Below are 20,194 nucleotides of genomic sequence, written 5' to 3'. Positions count from 1 at the left end.
TTAACATTTTTATTGGAGTATAATTGCTTTACAATGTTGTATTAGTTTCTGCTGTACAACAAAGTGAATCAGCTGTATGTATACATATATCCCCTTACACCCTCCCTCTTGCGTCTCCCTCCCATCCTCCATATCCTACCCCTCTAGGTAGTCACAAAGCACCCAGCTGATCTCCCTATGCTGTGCGGCTGCTTCCCACTAGCTATCTATTTTACATTTGGTAGTGTATATATGTCATTGCTACTCTCACTTTATCCCAGGTTACCCTTCCCCTCCCCGTGTCCTCATGTCCATTCTCTACATCTATGTCTTTATTCCTGTCTTGCCCCTAGGTTCATCAGAACCATTTTTTTTTTGAGTCTATATATATGTGTTAGCATACAGTATTTGTTTTTCTCTTTCTGACTTGCTTCACTCTGTATGACAGACTCTAGGTCCATCCACCTCACTACAGATAACTCAATTTTGTTTCTTTTTATGGCTGAGTAAAATTCCATTGTATGTATGTGCCACATCTTCTTTATCCATTCATCTGTCGATGGACACTTAGGTTGCTTCCATGTCCTGGCTATTGTAAATAGTGCTGCAATGAACATTGTGGTACATGTCTCTTTTTGAATTATGGTTTTCTCAGGGTATATGCCCAGTAGTGGGATTTCTGGGTCATATGGTAATTCTATTTTTAGTTTTTTAATGAACCTCCATACTGTTCTCCATAGTGGCTGTATTAATTTACATTCCCACCAACAGTGCAAGAAGGTTCCCTTTTCTCCACACCCTCTCCAGTGTTTATTGTTTGTAGATTTTTTGATGATGGCCACTCTGACCAATATGAGGTGATACCTCATTGTGGTTTTGATGTGCATTTCTCTCATGATTAGTGATGTTGAGCATCCTTTCATGTGTTTGTTGGCAATCCATATATCTTCTTTGGAGAAATGTCTATTAAGGTCTTCCACCCATTTTTGGATTGGGTTGTTTGTTTCTTTGACATTGAGCTGCATGAGTTGCTTGTATGTTTTAGAGATTAATCCTTTGTCAGTTGCTTCATTTGCAAATATTTTCTCCCATTCTGAGGGTTGTCTTTTCGCCTTGTTTATGGTTTCCTTTGCTGTGCAAAAGCTTTTAAGTTTCATTAGGTCCCATTTGTTTATTTTTGTTTTTATTTCCATTTCTCTAGGAGGTGGGTCAAAAAGAATCTTGCTGTGATTTCTGTCATAGACTGTTCTGCCTATGTTTTCCTCTAAGAGTTTGATAGTGTCTGGCCTTACATTTAGGTCTTTAATCCATTTTGAGTTTATTTTTGTGTATGGTGTTAGGAAGTGCTCTGATTTCATTCTTTTACATGTAGCTGTCCAGTTTTCCCAGCACCACTTATTGAAGAGGCTGTCTTTTCTCCATTGTATTGTATATTCTCACCTCCTTCATCAAAGATGAGGTGACCATATATGCATGGGTTTATCTCTGGGCTTTCTATCCTGTTTCATTGATCTATATTTCTATTTTGGTGCCAGTACCATACTGTCTTGATTACTGTAGCTTTGTAGTGTAGTCTGAAGTCCAGGAGCCTGATTCCTCCAGCTCCATTTTTCTTTCTCAACATTGCTTTGGCTATTCAGGGTCTTTTTTGTTTCCATACAAATTGTGAAATTTTTTGTTCTAGTTCTGTGAAAAATGCCTGTGGTAGTTTGATAGGGATTGCCTTGAATCTGTAGATTGCTTTGGGTAGTAGAGTCATTTTCACAATGTTGATTCTTCCAATCCAAGAACATGGTATATCTCTCCATCTGTTTGTATCATCTTTAATTTCTTTCATCAGTGTCATAGTTTTCTGCATACAGGTCTATTGTCTCCTTAGGTAGGTTTATTCCTAGGTATTTTATTCTTTTTTTGCAATGGTAAATGGGAGTGTTTCCTTAATTTCTCTTTCATATTTTTCATTGTTAGTGTACAGGAATGCAAGAGATTTCTGTGCATTAATTTTGTATCCTGCTACTTTACCAAATTCATTGATTAGCTCTAGTAGTTTTCTGGTAGCATCTTTAGGATTCTCTATGTATAGTATCATGTCATCTGCAAACAGTGACAGTTTTACCCTTCTTTTCTGATTTGGATTCCTTTTATTTCTTTTTCTTCTCTGATTTCTGTGGCTAAAACTTCCAAAACTATGTTGAATAATAGTGGTGAGAGTGGGCACCCTTGTCTTGTTCCTGATCTTAGAAGAAATGGTTTCAGTTTTTCACCATTGAGAAAGATGTTGGCTGTGGGTTTGTCATATATGGCCTTTATTATGTTGAGGTAAGTTCCCTCTATGCCTACTTTCTGGAGAGTTTTTATCATAAATTGGTGTTTAATTTTGTCAAAAGCTTTTTCTGCATCTATTGAGATTATCACGTAGTTTTTATCCTTCCGTTTGTTAATATGGTGTATCACATTGATTGATTTGCGGATATTAAAGAATCCTTGCATTCCTGGAATAAACCCCACTTGATCATGGTGTATGATCCTTTTAATGTGCTGTTGGATTCTGTTTGCTAGTATTTTGTTGAGGATTTTTGCATCTATGTTCATCAGTGATATTGGCCTATAGTTTTCTTTTTCTGTGACATCTTTGTCTGGTTTTGGTATCAGGGTGATGGTGGCCTCTTAGAATGAGTTTGGGAGTGTTCCTCCCTCTGCTATATTTTGGAAGAGTTTCAGAAGGATATGTGTTAGCTCTTCTCTAAATGTTTGATAGAATTCACCTGTGAAGCCATCTGGTCCTGGGCTTTTGTTTGTTGGAAGATTTTTAATCACAGTTTCAATTTCAGTGCCTGTGATTGGTCTGTTCATATTTTCTATTTCTTCTTGGTTCAGTCTCAGAAAGTTGTACTTTTCTAAGAATTTGTCCATTTCTTCCAGGTCGTCCATTTTATTGCCATATAGTTGCTTGTAGTAATCTCTCATGATCCTTTGTATTTCTGCCATGTCAGTTGTTCTCCTTTTTCATTTCTAATTCTGTTGATTTGAGTCTTCTCCCTTTTCTTCTTAATGAGTCTGGCTAATGGTTTATCAATTTTGTTTATCTTCTCAAAGAACCAGCTTTTAGTTTTATTGACCTTTGCTATTGTTTCCTTCATTTCTTTTTCATTTATTTCTGCTCTGATCTTTATGATTTCTTTCATTCTGCTAACTTTGGGGTTTTTTGGTTCTTCTTTCTCTAATTGTTTTAGGTATAAGGTTAGGTCGTTTTTTTGAGATTTTTCTTGTTTCTTGAGGTAGGATTGTATTGCTATAACCTTCCCTCTTAGAGCTGCTTTTGTGGCATCCCATAGGTTTTGGGTCATTGTGTTTTCATTGTCATTTGTCTCTAGTTTTTTTTTGTTTTTTTGGGTTTTTTTTTGCTGTGTTGGGTCTTCGTTGCTGTGCACAGGCTTTCTCTAATTGCGGCGAGCAGTGGCTACTCTTCATTGTGGTGCACAGGCTTTCTCATTGCAGTGGCTTCTCTTGTTGCAGAGAACGGGCTCTAGGCGCACGGGCTTCAGTGGTTGTGGCATTTGGGCTCAGTAGTTGTGGCTCATGGGCTCTAGAGTGCAGGCTTCGTAGCTGTGGCGCAAGGGCTTAAATGCTTTGCAGCGTGTGTGTCTGTATTTTTTACAGTTTTTTTTCCTGTAACTGATATCTAGTCTCACAGCATTGTGGTCAGAAAAGATACTTGACACGATTTCAATTTTCTTAAATTTACTGAGGCTTGATTTGTGACCCAAGATATGATCTATCCTGGAGAATGTTCCATGAGCACTTGAGAAGAAAGTATATTCTGGTTTTTTTAGGATGGAATGTCCTGTAAATGTCAATTAAATCCATCTTGTCTAATGTGTCATTTAAAGCTTGTGTTTCTTATTTATTTTCATTTTGGATGATCTGTCCATTGGTGAAAGTGGGGTGTTAAGAGTTTAAGGCCTTCAAGGCTGGGCCAGGGAACACAAAGCTGAGACTGCAGCTGGGTCTTGGTTCCCAGTCGGCTCCGCCACCCTTCAGCGTCGAGACCCTGAGCAATTAGCTTAATCTTCACTTTCCCGTTTATGCATAAGGAGCTAATAATCCCTGTTTGCTGGGTTGTCCGGAGCAGTAAATGCGATCGTGTATGAAAAGCCCTCCACCTAGTGCGGCTCCCAGGTAAGCGCTCGTAGACTGAGGCCGCCGCACGCTCCCAGCGGCCGGCCCCGCCCCGGGCCCAGGGCGCGCCCTCCACCCCAGGCGACGCGGGGACGCGGGCGGGTGGGGCGCGGGCTCCGCCCTCTGGCTTCGCCTGGCCCAGCCCGCTCGGCCTCGGCGGCAGCGGTGGTGTCGCGCGAAGGTAGGAGGCCCGCGGCGCGCGCTCCCGTGGGTCAGGGGCTCGGGCGCGCGGGGCGGGCTGCGGCGGGAGAAGGCCGCGGGGCCGAGATTGCGGCGCGCGCGGAGGGCGGGAAGACGGGCGCGCGCCAGGGGGTGGGCTGGAGCCGCCGTCCCGGCCCTGGCGGCGCTCAGGGCGTACGCGCCGCACGCCCCGGCGCTGCCCGGCTCGGCCTCCTGGAGAGCGCGCCCGGGGCCTCTGCGGACATCCTGCCAGCCGTCCTGCTCCAAATCCTGCCCGGATTCCCGCGGGCTGGGGTAGGCGGCAGGGGACGGGGGCCTGCCCGGGCGCAGCGGCCTGCAGACAAGCGCCTCTCCGCCCCGGGGGTCCCCTCTTTCCATGCTGAGCTGCGGTAGGAGGCTTTTCCCAATTGTCACCACCAGCAGCGATCGCTTACTGCGGCTTCCTGTGGGCCAGGCACCGTCCCTGCCCTCCTCGCTTGGGATAGTGTTTCAGTGCAACATACGGAGTCGAAAGTAGCTCCGCTTTACCGATGAGGAAACTGAGGCCCAGGGCAGTCAATTGAACTGCCCAAGATGGCACAGCCTGTGCAGGGATTTGGGGCCTCCTTGGGTTACTCAAAGTAGGGCCTGAGACCCCACCCTCGTGCCAGTCTCTGGGGTTGCCGTTACGAGCAGGCTCCCTTGTGATCTTTATGCCAACCCGAAAGGACAGTGCTCTGAGGCAATGTCTGCCCCCTTGGTGGCCAGTCTCCCCGGCTCCCTCTGGGACCTTGACTTGTCTGGGGGATTGGGACACTGGGGGAGGGGGCCACGAGGGTACCGTCAGTCTGTTTTCATCTGAGATTTCCTGTTTTCCTTAGCTAAGCTCACAGTAGGTGCTTAACAAACAAATCCTGTGGCCGGATCAGACCAGAGGCTAAGGCCAGGCTCCTCAGTCAGGAAAGACCTCAGGAGTTAGAACCCCTGGATCTTGGAGGTTTCCTTGACTTAGCTCCTCCTCTCTGGTCTTTCTCTCAAGCCCTGGGGATGGGGGTCAGCCCTTGGAGACTAGGTACCTCTCCCACCCAGGAGTCCCCTGTGGGGGACACTGCCCGGTTTTTACCTTGAACTCCTGCGAGGTGTTCAGGTGTTGGGTATGTGTTCGCTGGGGTCCTTCTGGGAACTCAGTCTGCGGGTCACATCGAACATGGCCAAGGCTTGCCGTGTGTGACCCCTGCTAAACCGTTTCTATTTTTTTTTCATTTAATTTCCTATATTACTACTTGTCTCCTAACATTCATTCACTCACTCAACAGCTGTTCATGGCGCTTTGGGCCTTAGGCCCTGTGGAGACAGCAGTAAACAAGGATGACTTGGTCCCTGACCTTGGAGCAGACAGACAACATACATGTAGGAGAAAACAGTGAACAGTTACTGGCAGGAACCACTTTGGCTGGGAGGTCAGGGTTCACAATCTCAGAAGGTGACGTTTTTGGCCAGGGTCTGGAGTCAGCCCTGAAGAGAAGGGAGAAGAGCATTCCAGGCAGAGAAAATGACAGATGCAAAGGCCTTGAGGCCGGAGCATGCTTGGTGTGTTTGAGAATCAAGAAGGCCAGCATGGCTAGAGTGGACTAGCTGGGGGAGAGGGGAGATGAGGTGGAGAGGTAGACCTGGGCTAGATTGAGCAGGCCTTGTTCACTGTGGTAGGACTTTGAATTTTATTTTGAGTGTGATAGTAGCCAGCATGGGGGTTGAATAGAAGAGGGATGTGTGAGAATAGACTGGGCTGGGGGACAAGAGAGGAAGTAGGGAGACCCATGAGGAGCCATCTCAGCAGGCCAGGCAAGCAGTGGCAGTGGCTTCTGTAATATACGTCAGAGACCTAGGGTGGCGCCTGGCATACAGTAAGCACTACATGTTGGTAGCCATTGTGTGATAGTTTAAAACTCTGGAACCAGGCATACTTCTCACCTGTGGCTTCAGTTCTTCATGGCTGGATGACTTTGAGCAAACCATTTAACTTCACCCAGCCTTAGTGTTGTCATCTGTAAAGTGGGTAGAACAGTACCAGCCTCATGGGACTGTCAAGAAGGTTAAAACAGATACGGTACAGATGCAGAAATTGGGGCACAGAGCCTGGCTCATGGTTGGCTCAATATGTTTATTATAATTTCTAGTCAGCAACTGGAGAATAAAGAAAGGATAAGGGGGTGAGAGCAGCTGGTATGTTTGACTCATGAGTGGCCTTTGAGGGACTTTTTGGCTAGGGCCTGCAGCTGGACCTGGTAAATGGCAGCTTTGCAGGGTGGTCAAAGGACTAAGCAGGACTGGGGAGGGAGTGAGTGCAACGGGTGTCTCCTCTGTGTTTTTTCGCCCAACCTGAGGGCTGAGGGTCTACTGTGTACCAGGCAGGGTTCTAGATTGGGTAGGGTGCTGGCTGAGGAAAGGCACAGAATAATTCAGTTCAGTTCACCAAGCACATTGGGTACTGGGAGGAGCCAATAATACTAGTGATGATAACACTAATAATAGACAACACGTATGCACTATGTAACAGTGGGTAATCATTAAGGTAATTCTAGCTGATACGGTAGTGAAATCCTGAAATCTCAGTGGCTTAACACAACAGAAGTTTATTTCTCATTTGTGAAAAGTCCTGTTTGGTGGCTTTCTACATGGTGACCCATGGACCCAGACCCCTTCCAGCTTGTGGCTCTGGCATCCCCTAGGAACTCAGCGTTATTTCCTTCCAGCTGGGGGAAGGACAGAAGTCCTTGTGGGAGGTTTTTATGGGTCAGGTCCGAAGTGGCACACCTTCTTTCTGTCTTAATTCTGCTGGTAAGAACTTGATCACATGGCCATATCTGACTGCAGTGGAGTCTGGGAAATGACTTCGAGCCATATTCCTAAGAAGAATCAGAAATGTTTTTTTGGTGAACACAGAGCAGTTTCTGTCACACCATATCCAGGCACATAGCTAAGCATAGATCATCTTATTTAATCCTCATAATAGAAGCAGGCACTGTTATTATCCCATTTTACAGAAAAGGAAACTGATGCTCAGAGAGGCAAAGTCATTGGCCATTGGCCCAGGGTCACACAGCTTGTGGGGAGGTACAGCCAGATTGGATTCCTGGCAGTCAGACGCTGAAGCTATAACATCCAGATCTTTCCTATGAGGAATTCAATTGTTGTTCTGAGAATTGGATGGAAGCTGCAGACATTAGAAAATGCACATACACACAGGGTTTAGATATGGTTTCTTGGGCTTTATAATAGAACCCAGAAGGACTGGAGGGGGAGAACTTTGTGGACAGAGGCAAGGGTTGGAATCACTCAGTGCAAAGGGTTCTGACATCCTGCTCCCTTCCCCCATCCCCTAGGGCACTGGGCACTGGCTGGGGAAAGGCACAGAATAATTCAGTTCAGTTCACCAAGCACATCTGGGGCCCTCTCTCTGCCAAGCTGGGCAAGCAGGTCTGGAGAGCCTGGCCTGCGGGTGTTTGTGGCCACCCCCTGCTCTGGTTATGGGTGTGCAGCCTGTAGAGGAGATTTCTGGAGGCTGTCTGGAGGTGGGAAAATGGAGTCCCAGGGTTTTGTAGTGACAGCTTCCTGCCTTTGGCTGAGTTTAGTTTTGCCTAAATCTGGCCTTGGTTGCCATGGCAATGTGGAGGCACTTATTGTTTTGGCCCAGTGTGCCCTGTTTCCTGGTTTTCCATTTCCAGAGCAGATTCCCTAGTTGGGGGTGAGGGTTCCAGGCTCCGCTTGGACTGATGTACATTTATGCAGCACCTGCTGCATTCCTGGGTCTGACTTAGACAGGGTTGGTAGAACGTTGAAGTGCAAATGCCCCGGTCTTGCCTTGAGGCACTTATTGGGAGGCTGCCTGGCTTAAGTGGAAAGGACTTAGGGCTCCCCACTTCCCTGCAGCAGTGTGCCACTTTGAATAGGTAAGAGCCCCAACCTCTCTGTGTCCCGGTTTTCTCATCTGGAAAGGGGTTGAGGTGAGGATTTAATGAGATAACGTGAATGTGCCTCCTATGGGACACGGCATTAGAGCAGAGGGCACCCTGAGGCCGTGGGCCAAGAGGTAGCAGGAGCCCAGACACATGGTGCTAATGACAATAGGAAGAGCAGCCGCCATTTACTCACTGCTCACCACGTGCCAGCTGTGGTGCAAACTCCTTACACTGTTCAACCCATTTAATCTTCACAGTGACTCTATGTGGTAGGTGCTATCAGTTTCATTTTAGAGATGAGGAAACTGAGGCTCAGGGAGGTAACTTGTCCAAGGTCATACTGCCAACAAGTGGCAGAGCTGGGGCTCCGATGCGACCCCATATCTGACCCTGATTTCAGAGCTGACAGCCTAACCACTACACCACACGGCCTCCTTGCCTTAGGGAAGGAACAATGGCAGGCAGTGGGTGGACCTCTGAGCCCCAGGGTCCGGGGTACAGGGACTGTACATTTCGGATTTTCAGATGAATATAATCAGTATTGATCACATGCTCACTCTGAGCCCAGTGCCCAGTCGTAAGCTCTCTATGCCCCCAAGTGACTCCATGGGATGGGTGCCAATATTCGCATCTTACACGAAGGCTCAGATAGGCAAAGTTGCTTTCCCTGGGGCACACAGCCAGTGGGGGGGGGGGGGTGGGGTTAGGAGTCGGAGAAGGGGGATTCAGTTCCTTGCCTGGACTGGGCAATTCCACAGCCTGCACCTGATGTGGGCAAACGTCATCCCAGCACCCTGTAAAGACATTCTTAGCAAACCCTGTGACCCCTTTTCTGGGTCAGTAAAGATGGTCTTGAAGACTGGCCTTTCCTGCCTCCTGCATGCTGACCCCACCCCCTGCGCTTGGAGAGGGTAGAGTGTGTGTGCGTGTGTGTGTGTGTGTGTGTGTGTGTGTGTAGTGCGGGGCGGTCTTCACCTCCAGGTCCCTTCCCCCTTTCCCTCCCCCCTCCTCTCCATCCTTTCCCTCTTCTTTCCACTCCTTCCCTTTCTCCCCAACCTCCTCCCCGCTCTCCTCTCCTCCCCCTATTCGCCCTTCCTCCTCCTGTTCCCCTCTGCCCAGCTTCCCGCCCACCCTCTCCTTTCCCCTCCCCTCCCCCTCAGCCCCGCCCACCTCCCTGATCACGTGGGGGCGCCGCCGGATTTAAGCCTAATCTGCCCGGCGCTCAGCACAGCAGTCTGGCTGTAGGGTGGGCGGGCTGTGTTGTTCTCCAGGGCCCTGGCGCAGGGCCTGGAGAGGGGTGCCCATGGCCTCCACCCCATGAACTTGGGGCTGGAGGGGTCGTTGGAGGCCCAGCTGGCACTGGAGGCGGTTATCCAGGTGGGTCCTGGGGGCTGTGCCCACCCTGTGCAGGGCAGGGGAGTGTGGGCCTAGCAGGAGTGGGAGGCGTGGGCACATCTTAGGGGTCCAGGGGCGGGAGAGGTGTGGTGGCGGGGTGCGCAGGGACCCCAGCTTGCAGCTCCCGGCCAGACTGCGGTAGAGGGGTGCGCAGGGCGCAACTCCGTGGCTCCCTTATCCAGTGCCCCTCGAGTGCAGGGGAGCCCCTACTTCCAGGTTTTAGGGTTGAGGTGACCTCTGCTGGAGCAGTGGGGTCATCACGCATCTAGGGCGGGAGCTGGATTGCAGCCCCCAGCGCTCTGTGCTGCCCTGGGAGGTTTGTGAGTGGGCCGTGGGCTTTGGTTTGCTTCTCTGGCCCCCGAGGGGGCCTCCTTCCCGGGGCAGGGGGCGCACAGAGTATCCTCCCATTGGGCTTTCTGCGATTCTATCTCCCAGGCTTCCTTCCCTTTGGGGATTTCCCGAGGGTCTCCTGGGCACCCACGTCTTTGTTTGGTGCGGCAGGACTTTGTTTCTCTCCCACCCACGCCAGGGAGCCCAAGGTCCCAGGTCCCCCCGCAGACTCTCCCTCTTTCCCTGCAGACACCGGAGAGCAGCATCCTGGGGTCGGGCCAGGAGAAGGGCCTGAACGTGCAGGACCGGGCCCAGGATACCCAGCCCACCTGCCTGCCTGCCCGCATCAGGGAGATTGTCACCCGCAACTTCTCCCAGCCTGAGAGCCCAGGTACCACTCCCCTTCACAGACACTGCCTGCATCTCACCTCTTCTCACATTCCCCTCCTCAACAGTCATAATGACGATAATGAGTGCAGCTTCCATTTCTTGAATAATCACTGTGAGGCAGGCACAAGCCTGTGATGGAGGGTCCCATTTTACAGATGAGGAAATGGAGGCTCAGAAGTATAATTTTCCCAGACTTGTTCTCCATGTGATGCTGCTGGAAGGGCAGGGCTGAGCATCCCCTCCTTGCTTGCGGGCAGCCTGCTGCAAAGACTTAAACCCCAAACACCACATTCTCTCCCAGGGAAGGTGTGAGCTGGATGAACCCAGGATTAGAGGGGGAGGGCAGCTCAGCTTAGCTCAGGGCTTGTAGAAGTATAAGGGCTGGCAGTGTCCATTCCCCACCCAGGCAGGAAGGCTGATGGGCCCCTGTTCCCCCTGGAGGGCGGCACCCACACCTCGTATGTGGGTTGAGAGAGTCTGGGAAGGGCCCCCTCAGCTACAGCTCCTCGTGGGCACCTGGTCCATCTTCCTGCCTCCAGGGATGGGTAGGGCACCTGTAGGGGGAGGCGGTCCCTCAGGATGCAGGTGGAAGCTAATTGTGTGCCCGCTGTCCCTCTCCAGCCCTGCTGCCAGCCGCCGAGATGGCATCCATGCTGCCACTGCAGGAGGAGAATCAGCTTCTGCAGCAGGAGCTGTCCCGCGTGGAGGACCTGCTGGCCCAGAGCCGGGCTGAGCGCGATGAGCTGGCCATCAAGTACAACGCGGTCAGCGAGAGGGTGGGTGCTGCGGGGGGCTGAGAGCTGGGCTAGGGGCTCCCCTGCCGCAGGGGTGGGGAGACAACCAGGGCAGGCCCGCTTCCTGGGCAAAATGTGGGCCCTGGAGTCAGGCTGCCTCCATTCAGATTGTGGCTCTGCCCACTTGAGTGGCCTTGAGCAAATCACCCTGCTCTGCGAGCCTGCTTTCCGTAGCGGGGACAGTAATGTGACATGGAGCTGTGAGGAATCAATGAGACGAGGGGATGAAGTGCCTGGAACCTGGGGTATTTCATTCCTGGCTGTCCTGAGCCTGCTTGGGGGGTGGGGCACGGAGAACAAGACCCCTAGAGACCCCTGCCACCCCTTGAGTCTCTGGGCATCTTCCTGTGCCCCCAGTTACCTGGGCCTTGGGGTCCACCCAACAGGCTGGGGTAGCCACAGACCTGCCCTGCTCCCTGTAGGGGTGAGGCCCAGCAAAGGAAGGAAGGAAGGAAAAGCCGGGCCTGCCTGCAAGTCCAGGCAGGATTCACGTCCCCCGGGACCTGGCTGCAGGGCCTGGGCAGGAGGTCGGTGTGAGTGGAGTACGGTATGAGTGGAGTACGGTGGTTCTTAGTGCATTTTCTCCTTTAGGCCTCCAGGCTCCTGGGAGACGACCCTGGGGAGTTGATGGTGGCTGAAAGTTGGTGAGAGAGTTGCATGAGGGAGGGAGTGTGTGTGCGGATGGGAGATGTGTGGGTGGTAATAACACTCATTATGGTAGCTGCTGGTTGGTGAGTGCCTACTGTGTGCCAAGCATGTGCTGGGTGCTTTACATTTAATGCACCAAGGTCGGGACCATTATGATGCTCATTTAACAGGGGAGATAGCCGAGGCTCAGAGAGGGAAAGCACCCTGCTTGGGGGTCACACAGACGAGGGCTCTGTGTTACAGTTTTGTTTCCTGGGTATGGGAAGAGGCACCTGGCCTGGGAGTTCCAGGGGGCACCTGGCCCTGGGAAAGCTGGAAGGGCCTCAGACGTGACCTCAGATGTTACAGACGGAAGATTGAAGCTGGCCCAGGGTCCCCTGTGTGGGACTGGCAGGGCTAGGGATGGCTGAGGACCCCTGAGCCGGGCCTGTCCACGCAGGGGCTTGTATACCCGTGATGGGAAGAGGGATCTGTGTTCCTCTGTGTGGTTGTGGGATGTGCCCGTGTCCTGGCATCCGCCTGCCTGGACAAGCCCCTGACGTGTTGGGACTTGCAGAAGAGCAGGATGGTCCCCGGCACTGGGGACCGTGCAGAGCTAGTTTTCCAAAGGTTTGCAGGGGGTGTGGCAGGCGGGCTGGGCGGAGTCTGTATTGTTGTTGGTGGGCCCTGAGCCAGCCCCCTCCCAGTTTAGGCTGGTCATCTTTTGGCCCCTTGCACAGTGTCAGGCCCCTGGGGGCTGCCTCTTTTACTTTTATTTATTTATTTATTTATTTTTGACTGCCTCTTTTAAATACCAACTTCTGACTGACAGTGAGGCTAGCACCGCCCCTCAGTCTGGCATGGGGAAGGAAGAAGAGGTGGAGGTAGCGGGTCCCTTTTCTGCTAGGACACAGCTGTGGGGCTGGGCCGGTTGGGGGAGCTGCTTTAGTCTAGAAAGTTTCCTTGTGTGGCTGGGGAGACCCCTGAATAGCATGTACAGCGAGCCTGGCAGGAGACTGTCCTCTGTCTGAGATGGTGTGAGTGTGGCGCCCCCTGGAGGCAGGGGCTGCATGACAGTGACCTTGAGGCCTTTCCTGGGGGTGGGTCCACAGGGAACCTCAGAGCCTGGAGATCACCTCATTAGAGATGGGGAAACAGGCCCAGGGAGGGGACGTGACAGGCCCAAGGTCGTTGGTGGAGCTGGGCCGAGACCCCTAGTCTGGGGCTCTATGCTCCTGCGGCACGGTCACTCCCTGCTGCCCACTTGTCCCCGGGCTGCAGGTGACAGGGCCTGCCCTTGTGGCCATAACTGCTGCACGTGCACTGGCTTAGGGGGCCAGTCAGTGAGGTTGTTCCGACTCCTTAAACCCCAAAGCGTCCCTGGGAAAGGGGAGTGGAGGTGAGGTCAGGATCTCTGTCTTGTTGGCTACATGTAGGGAAACTGAGGCAGGGGCTCCCAGTGGCCACCTCCCAGGTCAGAGGGAGAACCTCAGGGTCCCAGTGGAGGCCCCCGCTTCTTCCTGTCCCTGACGAGCAGGTGTTGGGCGAGGCAGCTGGGATGGGAAGGAGGGAGTCGGCCCCACAGGCCAGGCCCCCTGCGCCTCCCCCTCACAGTGTCCATGGCAACCTGGACCGAGTGAATGGAATGGCGGGGACTGGGGCAGAGGTTGCTAGGGGAGACAGTAAACGTCTTTCATCCCTGGCTTGGTAGCAGCCTCCTTCCCTCTTGAATTACAAGTAAAATTGAAAGGCTGCTTGGTGAGCAGCAAAGTTTGTGGAAAGGGGTGGGGTGTGGCCAGGAGTGGCTTGGGTCTGGCGGTGAGCGCTGGAGAAGCGGTGGAGCACCTGGCGGCCGCAGGAAGCCCTCTAAAGCCGAGAAGCAGACAGCAGCTGGTTCACACAGATGTGCAAAATGCACACAACACAAGCCACAATCAGACCCTCCCCACACACCAACACAAACCCACCTCGGGGAGACACTCAGATTCACAGAAGCTGCCCAGACACCGCACAATCCGACCCACAGGCACAGTCACACACCGTGGTATATCCGGCACACCCGCACCGCAGACAGCACAACATTGTCTCACAGCGCCTGGACACCTGCAGCCAGACAAAGGTACACACAAGTGCACAGACGCGTGCAGAGCCCAGCTTCGCTCCCCAGGTCCGCCCACTTGTGACTGTGCACACAGTCATACAGACACATGGACACGTGGGTGCACACGAAGACGTACCCATCGCCCGCAGCACAACGTAGACCTTGGACTGCAGCCGCCACCTCACCCGGTCCCTGTGAAGGCCCAGACCCAGAGACACACAGGGTCCCACATGGAGACAGATGACAAGACGCACCCCACCCACACCCAAGGAAGCGCCCGCATCCATGCACAACACACTCACAGCATCTCGGTGCCACCGTCACCACATGCAGATGTGGATGCTCTGCCCATCACCTGACTTAGGTGGACTTTGCGCAGATACTGGCCACGGGCCTGCAGCACACCCTCCAGGCGGAGACCCCCTGCACATTGCCTTCTCCTCTACTCTCAGACCGGATTCCCCCCCCACATAAGCTGAAGCCCCCAAGCAGCCTCCGTGGGCACAGTCACCCTGCCCGGCGCTGTCCCCGGGGGTGGGCGTGGTTTTGCCAAATATCGGCTTCCCTGTTCACCGAGGCCGAACAGAAATACGGAGACAGGGATTTTGGAGGAGGAGAGAGATGGCTTTATTTTTCTGCCAGGCCGAAGGCAAGACACAGCAGGCTAGCGCCTCAAGAACTGTGCCCCCGCTCCTTGGGAATCAGGGAAGATTTTATATGTGGGGCTCGCAGTCCGGGGCATGTGATAAGGATCAGAGTAGTGAAGGTCTTGCATTCTTCCTTTCCTGTGCATTATTTCAAAACAGTCATAGCTGGCCTCAGGTCGCCCAGTAATTGGGGTCCGGCGGTCTGGTAATTGCGTCCGTTTGCCTCGTCCATTTGCCTCTGGTTTATCAGCCGGCAACCTTGTTTCTGAAATGCAAAAACTATAGGGGGTGATTTGTTATCGAGTGTTAAGTGCCGGGACAAAGTAAGGTTAGGGATTGAGAGGCAGGGGATGTAACTCGCAGAACTAGGTGTGATAGGTGCTGAATGTAAATTACATAGTGTCAGGGAGTGAGGTTAGCTTTGTCAAATTACTACAAATTAGTGACAGTGAAAGTAAAACAAGGAGTGATTGACTCTTTCAGGCCAGGTTATGTTTCTTCTCTAGCCTGTTCACTGTTCCCTTTATTCTCCTTGTTCTCAGGGGAGGGAAAACTTCATTTCTATATTTGCTGCAACAGGGTGGGAGTGGGGCTGGAGATGACTCAGCTTGGTGACTCACTGGGCCTCTCCTGCCATACTGCTTAACACAGGCCTGGGGGGCTGACCTGGCCCGGCCCCGTTACTAGCGTGGGGGAGAGTAGTTGCCCTGGCCGTTGGCTTCCCTGGGACCCAACGTGGGTGGGCGTGTGAATACCCTGCCCGGGCTTTTGCAGGCCAGGCACTGGGCTGGGCTCTCGTGCTGTTGGTTCTCCCTGGGCACTGTCGCTCCTCTGTTGGTCCTGCTTGTCCTCAGTGGCCTCCTCCCTCCTCCCTTTCCAAACAGCTGGAGGAGGCTGAGGGGCCCCCTGGGACCAGCGGGTACCTAAGGGTGTAAGGGGGTTCCAGGCTAGCGAGGCAGTCAGAGCCGGTAGGCATCCTGCCTCTGCCCCCAGGGTCTGACGATGAAGGGGCTGCAAGCTGCCTGTGGGTAGGGGAAGGGCGGTGACCGCAGAGGCTTCCCATGAGGCGAGGGAGAGGAGGGAGCCCAAGGCTAGGCTGGGGCGAGAGGGCGTTAATAAACCACACCTTATATTAGAACACATGTGCGCACCTCTTACAAACCTGAGTGCTGTGTATGTGGGGAGTGGGGGCGGGGTGAGTTCATCTGTGTCACCCTGGGGGTGTTTTAGGTGGCCTGTGTGTGTTATGTGCGTGCATGTCTCTAAGCTCAGATATGCATATGTGTATTGATGCCTGTGAATGTGTTCACGTGTGCTCATGCTGTTAATTCATTAACATTGCTACTGCCACTGTTCTAAAATACAATGGGGAACAAAATCGAGGCTTTCCTGAGCTCACTTAGGGTGGGGGTGGGGAGACAGGGGCATGAATCCAATAATTATCCACCACAGGGGGTTGGGTGTCTTGGAGGAGAGGCTCACGGTGTACCCAGGGCCTTTAAGGTTTACCCCAGGTGCATCTTTGTGTTTTGCATGCATACGTTTGTGGGCCCACATGCATGTGTCCATGCACACCCAGTCTGTGTGTCCATGCTTGCCCAGTCTGTGTGTCCATGCACGGCTGCATTACCCGTGCACACGTGCATTGCATCCTGGGATTGCCCACACGTGCCTGCAAGGCATTGTGGGTCCAGGTCCAACCTGGCGCCCCCTGCAGAGGCCTGTGACTGCCTTCCCGGGGGGGCCCAGGACTCTCACCCAGGGCCCTTCCCTGCAGCTGGAGCAGGCTGTGCGGCTGGAGTCTGGGGAGCTGGAAACACAGGAGCCCAGGGGGCTGGCACGGCAGAGCGTGGAGCTGCGGAGGCAGCTGCAGGAGGAGCAGGCCTCCTACCGGCGCAAGCTGCAGGCCTACCAGGAGGGCCAGCAGCGGCAGGCCCAGCTCGTGCAGCGGCTGCAGGCCAAGGTCAGGGCCACCCACTCCTGCTCCTGCCCACCCTTGCGCTCACTTGGCCCGGCCCCCATGCCCCTGGGGCTAACCGGCCACTCCCCACCCATCCCCAGATTCTCCAGTACAAGAAGAAGACCTCGGAGATGGAGGAGCAGCTGCTGGAGAGAGCCACGGAGCTGGAGCAGCGGCGGCTGAGGGTGGGTGCCGGGCTGGGGCAGGGCAGACGCTTCCCTCCATGTGCCCAGCCTGATGCCCCCGCTTCTCCCACCCAGGACACAGAGCACAGCCATGACCTAGAGAGCGCCCTCATCCGCCTGGAGGAGGAACAGCAGAGGTGGGACACAGTGGGGATAGCTGGCAGGGCTGGGGGATAGCTGGCAGGGCTGTCCTCTTCGGCCACGCACCCACTGGTCCCTTTTCCCCCACCCAGAAGCGCCAGCCTGACCCAGGTGAACGCTATGCTCCGAGAGCAGCTGGACCAGGCGAACTCGGCCAACCAGGCTCTGAGTGAGGACATTCGCAAGGTGACCAGCGACTGGACACGCAGCCGCCAGGAGCTGGAGCAGCGGGAGGCAGCGTGGAGGCGCGAGGGAGAGGTGGGCACCGGGGAGGCCAGCAGGGCCGAGGCTCCACCCTGACCCGAGGGGAATGGCCTATGGGGGAGGGGGAGGGGAGGGGAGGGGGAGGGAGGGCCCTGCTGGTCAGGTGAGCCCTTTAGTAGAGGTAAATGGTTGTCATAATAATAGCCTTGATTAGCACATACCACGTGCCAGTGCCAGGCGGGCGATTTCTCCTCTGTTCCTCATAGTGACCATATGTGGAAAGTGCCATCATCCTCCTTCTAAAGAGAGGTTGAATAGCTGCCCAATCATGCAGCTGGCTGGCAGCTGGGATGCAAACCTAGATGCCCGGCGCTTTCTGCCCTTCCTCGCTGCTGCTTGCAGTCCGTGGAGCCTTTGAAATCCAGCTCCCTTAGCCAGTGGGAGGCTTGAGCTGGTGACCGTACAGCTCCGACACAGCCCTGTATGCGGGTCCAGAGCCGGCCCACTGGGAGACCCACCCCCCCGGGCGACGGTGCCTCTGGGGTGGTCAGAGCTGGGGCAGGAAGTGGGCCGGCCCCCGCTTCAGCCCCTCACTCAGCCCCTCTGCCCTCCAGTCTTTCAACGCCTACTTCAGCCACGAGCACAGCCGCCTGCTTCTCCTGTGGAGGCAGGCTGTGGGGGCCCGACGGCTGCTCAGCGAGGTGAAGATGTCCACCGAGAGGTGAGGAGGCCTGGCCGGCGGAGGGGTGGCTCGGGGAGACGCTGCAGCAGCCGGGAGACAACCCTGCTTTTCACACTGAATTCAACGCAACTCAGTTGAACTTCGGTCCGACCCAAAACACCTACTGTGTGCAGGGCCCTACGGAGATGCAGAGGCAACTAGTAATAATTAACTCTTACCAAGATCATGGCAGTCACTTAGTATTTACTTAATGTACTTGCTAAATTGGCTATTTATGACCAAATGACTAAGGTTAAATACTAAATACTATTTGGTATTTACTAAATTTACCGTTTCCTAGTCATTACCAGTAAATAGTAAACGTTTACTAGGTGTTTGCTCTGAGCTAGGCTCTTTGTACATTTTATTTCATCTCATATCCACAGTGTCCCTGTGAGGTAGGAACTGGAATGATCCCCATTTTACAGATGAGGACACTGAGGCTCAGAGAGGTAGAGTGACCTTCCCAAGGTCACACAGCAGTAAGTAAGTGGCTGAATCAGGATTTGCAGTTCCTGCTTTTAATCTACTATGATATTCAGCTTCTGCTACCAAGTACCTTGCAACCTCTAGGGAATTCCCTGGCAGTCCAGTGGTTAGGACTCCACACTTTCACTGCCAAGGGCCAGGGTTCAATCCCTGGTGGGGGAACTAAGATCCCACAAGCCGTGTGGCATGGCCAAAAATTAAATTAAATTAAATTAAATTAAATCTAATTTTTTAAAAAAGGAACTTGCAACCTCTAGACTGAGGAAGTGAGTGGTCAGTGACGTGAAAGCGAACAGAAAGGATGTCCTGGATGCTCAGAGAACTGGGAGGGGTGGGGAGGTCAGAAAAATGCTTCATTGAGGAGGTGGAATTTGCTCTGACCCCAAGGGATGGGTGGGGTTTTAACTGGCAGAGCTGAGGGCACCCCAGGCAGAGGGAACAGCAGGAGCAAAGGCTTGGAGGTGCGAGAAAATGGCAGCCAGTGGGGTTGAAGCAAAAGGCAAGCGAAAGGAGGTCAGGTTGGAAAAGAGCCTCAACGGCCTCCTGCCGCAGGGGACTTGGTCCTGCTTGATCTTTGGGCAGGTGAGGCTGCAGGGGGGCGAGCCTAGAGGCAGGCAGACCAATTTGTTTCCTTTTGTGCCTTAAACATTTGTTTGAGCGATGATCTTTTGTTGAGATCATCTACTATTCTCTCAGTATCCAAATTTCCAGTTGACTCATCAGTGTCACAGATGGTGTTTCTTCACTTTTTGTCTTTAAAATTGTTTGAATCAGGATCCATAGATGTTCACAAAGTGTGATTGGTTGATTTGTCTTCTAAGTCTCTTTTATTTGTTCAGGAAACCGGGACAGTTGTCCTTAGAGATTCCCACAGTCTGGATTCTGTGGTGTCCTTTAACACCTTTGTCCCCTGTAAATTGGATGTTGGATTTAAGGCTTGATCAGATTCAGGTTCGGATTGTTGTGTTTTGCTTTGTTTTGTTTTGACAAGACTTCTTCATAAGCGCCATGTGTACTCTGCCATCAGGAGCCTCTGTCTGTGCGTTAGCAGCCCTTGACGCTCAATGCCAAGGTCCAGACATTGGTCAGAGGTTGCAAAATCGTGATTGTCTCATTCTGTCACTTCTTCATGTATTAACTGGAATTCTTCTATAATAAGGCACTTCCTCTTCTTACTGTTAGGTACCCAGTGGTACAGTTCATTCAGGAAAGGGGAGGATTTAACCTATTTGATATATTTAAAATACGTAATTTTTAATTAGCATTTAAAATGTTAACATCTTGCTTTTGAATAACTCACACATGCACAAGGTTCAAATTTCAAAAGGGTGTATGGTGAAAACTCTTCCTGCCGCCTCTGACCCAGACACTCAGGCTCATTTGATACAAGCAAATACAGCAGACTGTACATTTCCCCCCCAGCCCCCACTTTTCTTTTATACACTCTTGGGAGAATTTCATCTTTGCAGTTCTTTTTTTTTGGGGGGGGCACACCACGCAGCTTGTGGGAGTTCCCCAACCAGGGACTGAACCCATGCTCCTTGCATTGGAAACGCAGAGTCCTACCCACTGGACCACCAGGGAATTCCCTTTTTGCAGTTCTCGAAGATGCTTTGTTCACCCAATAGTTATAGCTGGGAAGTGGTTCCACATCAGGCTCTAAAGAGCTTCCCCATTAGTTTTTCTTGGCTCCAAAGTATTCCATTGAAGGGATGTATCATGATTTTTTTAATAGCAGCTCTCTGCCGAGTTACCTGGTGGCCTAGTGGTTAGGATTCCAGGCTTTCACTGCCATGGCCCGTGTTCAATTCCTGGTCTGGGAACTGAGATCCTGCAAGCCACGCGGTGGCCAAAAGAAAAAAGAAAAGGCGATAGCAGCTCCCTTTCGATAGATATTTAGGTTGCCACCAGTATTTCTTACATGAGCAAGGCTG

The 20,194-nt window shown here is 52.5% G+C and overlaps 1 protein-coding gene across 9 annotated transcripts in view; it reads left to right on the top strand.

Annotated features, from left to right (window-relative positions):
- Positions 1 to 4,230: 4,230 nt before the first annotated feature.
- Positions 4,231 to 20,194, top strand: part of CROCC (ciliary rootlet coiled-coil, rootletin) — a 48,566-nt gene continuing 32,602 nt past the window's right edge. Inside the window, exons 1-9 of one of the 9 annotated variants that reach the window (XM_082413868.1) lie at positions 4,231 to 4,339; positions 10,251 to 10,392; positions 11,013 to 11,167; positions 11,777 to 11,829; positions 16,310 to 16,523; positions 16,622 to 16,705; positions 16,781 to 16,842; positions 16,939 to 17,104; positions 17,665 to 17,771. In XM_082413868.1, the coding sequence (XP_082269994.1) occupies positions 11,033 to 11,167; positions 11,777 to 11,829; positions 16,310 to 16,523; positions 16,622 to 16,705; positions 16,781 to 16,842; positions 16,939 to 17,104; positions 17,665 to 17,771 (821 nt within the window). In that variant the 5' untranslated portion in view covers positions 4,231 to 4,339; positions 10,251 to 10,392; positions 11,013 to 11,032. Of the gene's footprint in view, positions 4,340 to 9,509; positions 9,654 to 10,250; positions 10,393 to 11,012; positions 11,168 to 11,776; positions 11,830 to 16,309; positions 16,524 to 16,621; positions 16,843 to 16,938; positions 17,105 to 17,664; positions 17,772 to 20,194 lie in introns of those variants that run through there. The other 8 variants (XM_082413869.1, XM_082413863.1, XM_082413861.1 and 5 more) reach the window with 8 other exon arrangements.

Source organism: Balaenoptera physalus (assembly GCF_965194825.1).
Source record: "Balaenoptera physalus genome assembly, chromosome: 1".
NCBI lineage: Eukaryota > Metazoa > Chordata > Mammalia > Artiodactyla > Balaenopteridae > Balaenoptera > Balaenoptera physalus.
The sequence above is the reverse complement of the archived record's forward strand: the minus strand, read 5'-3'. Positions and strand labels throughout refer to the sequence as shown.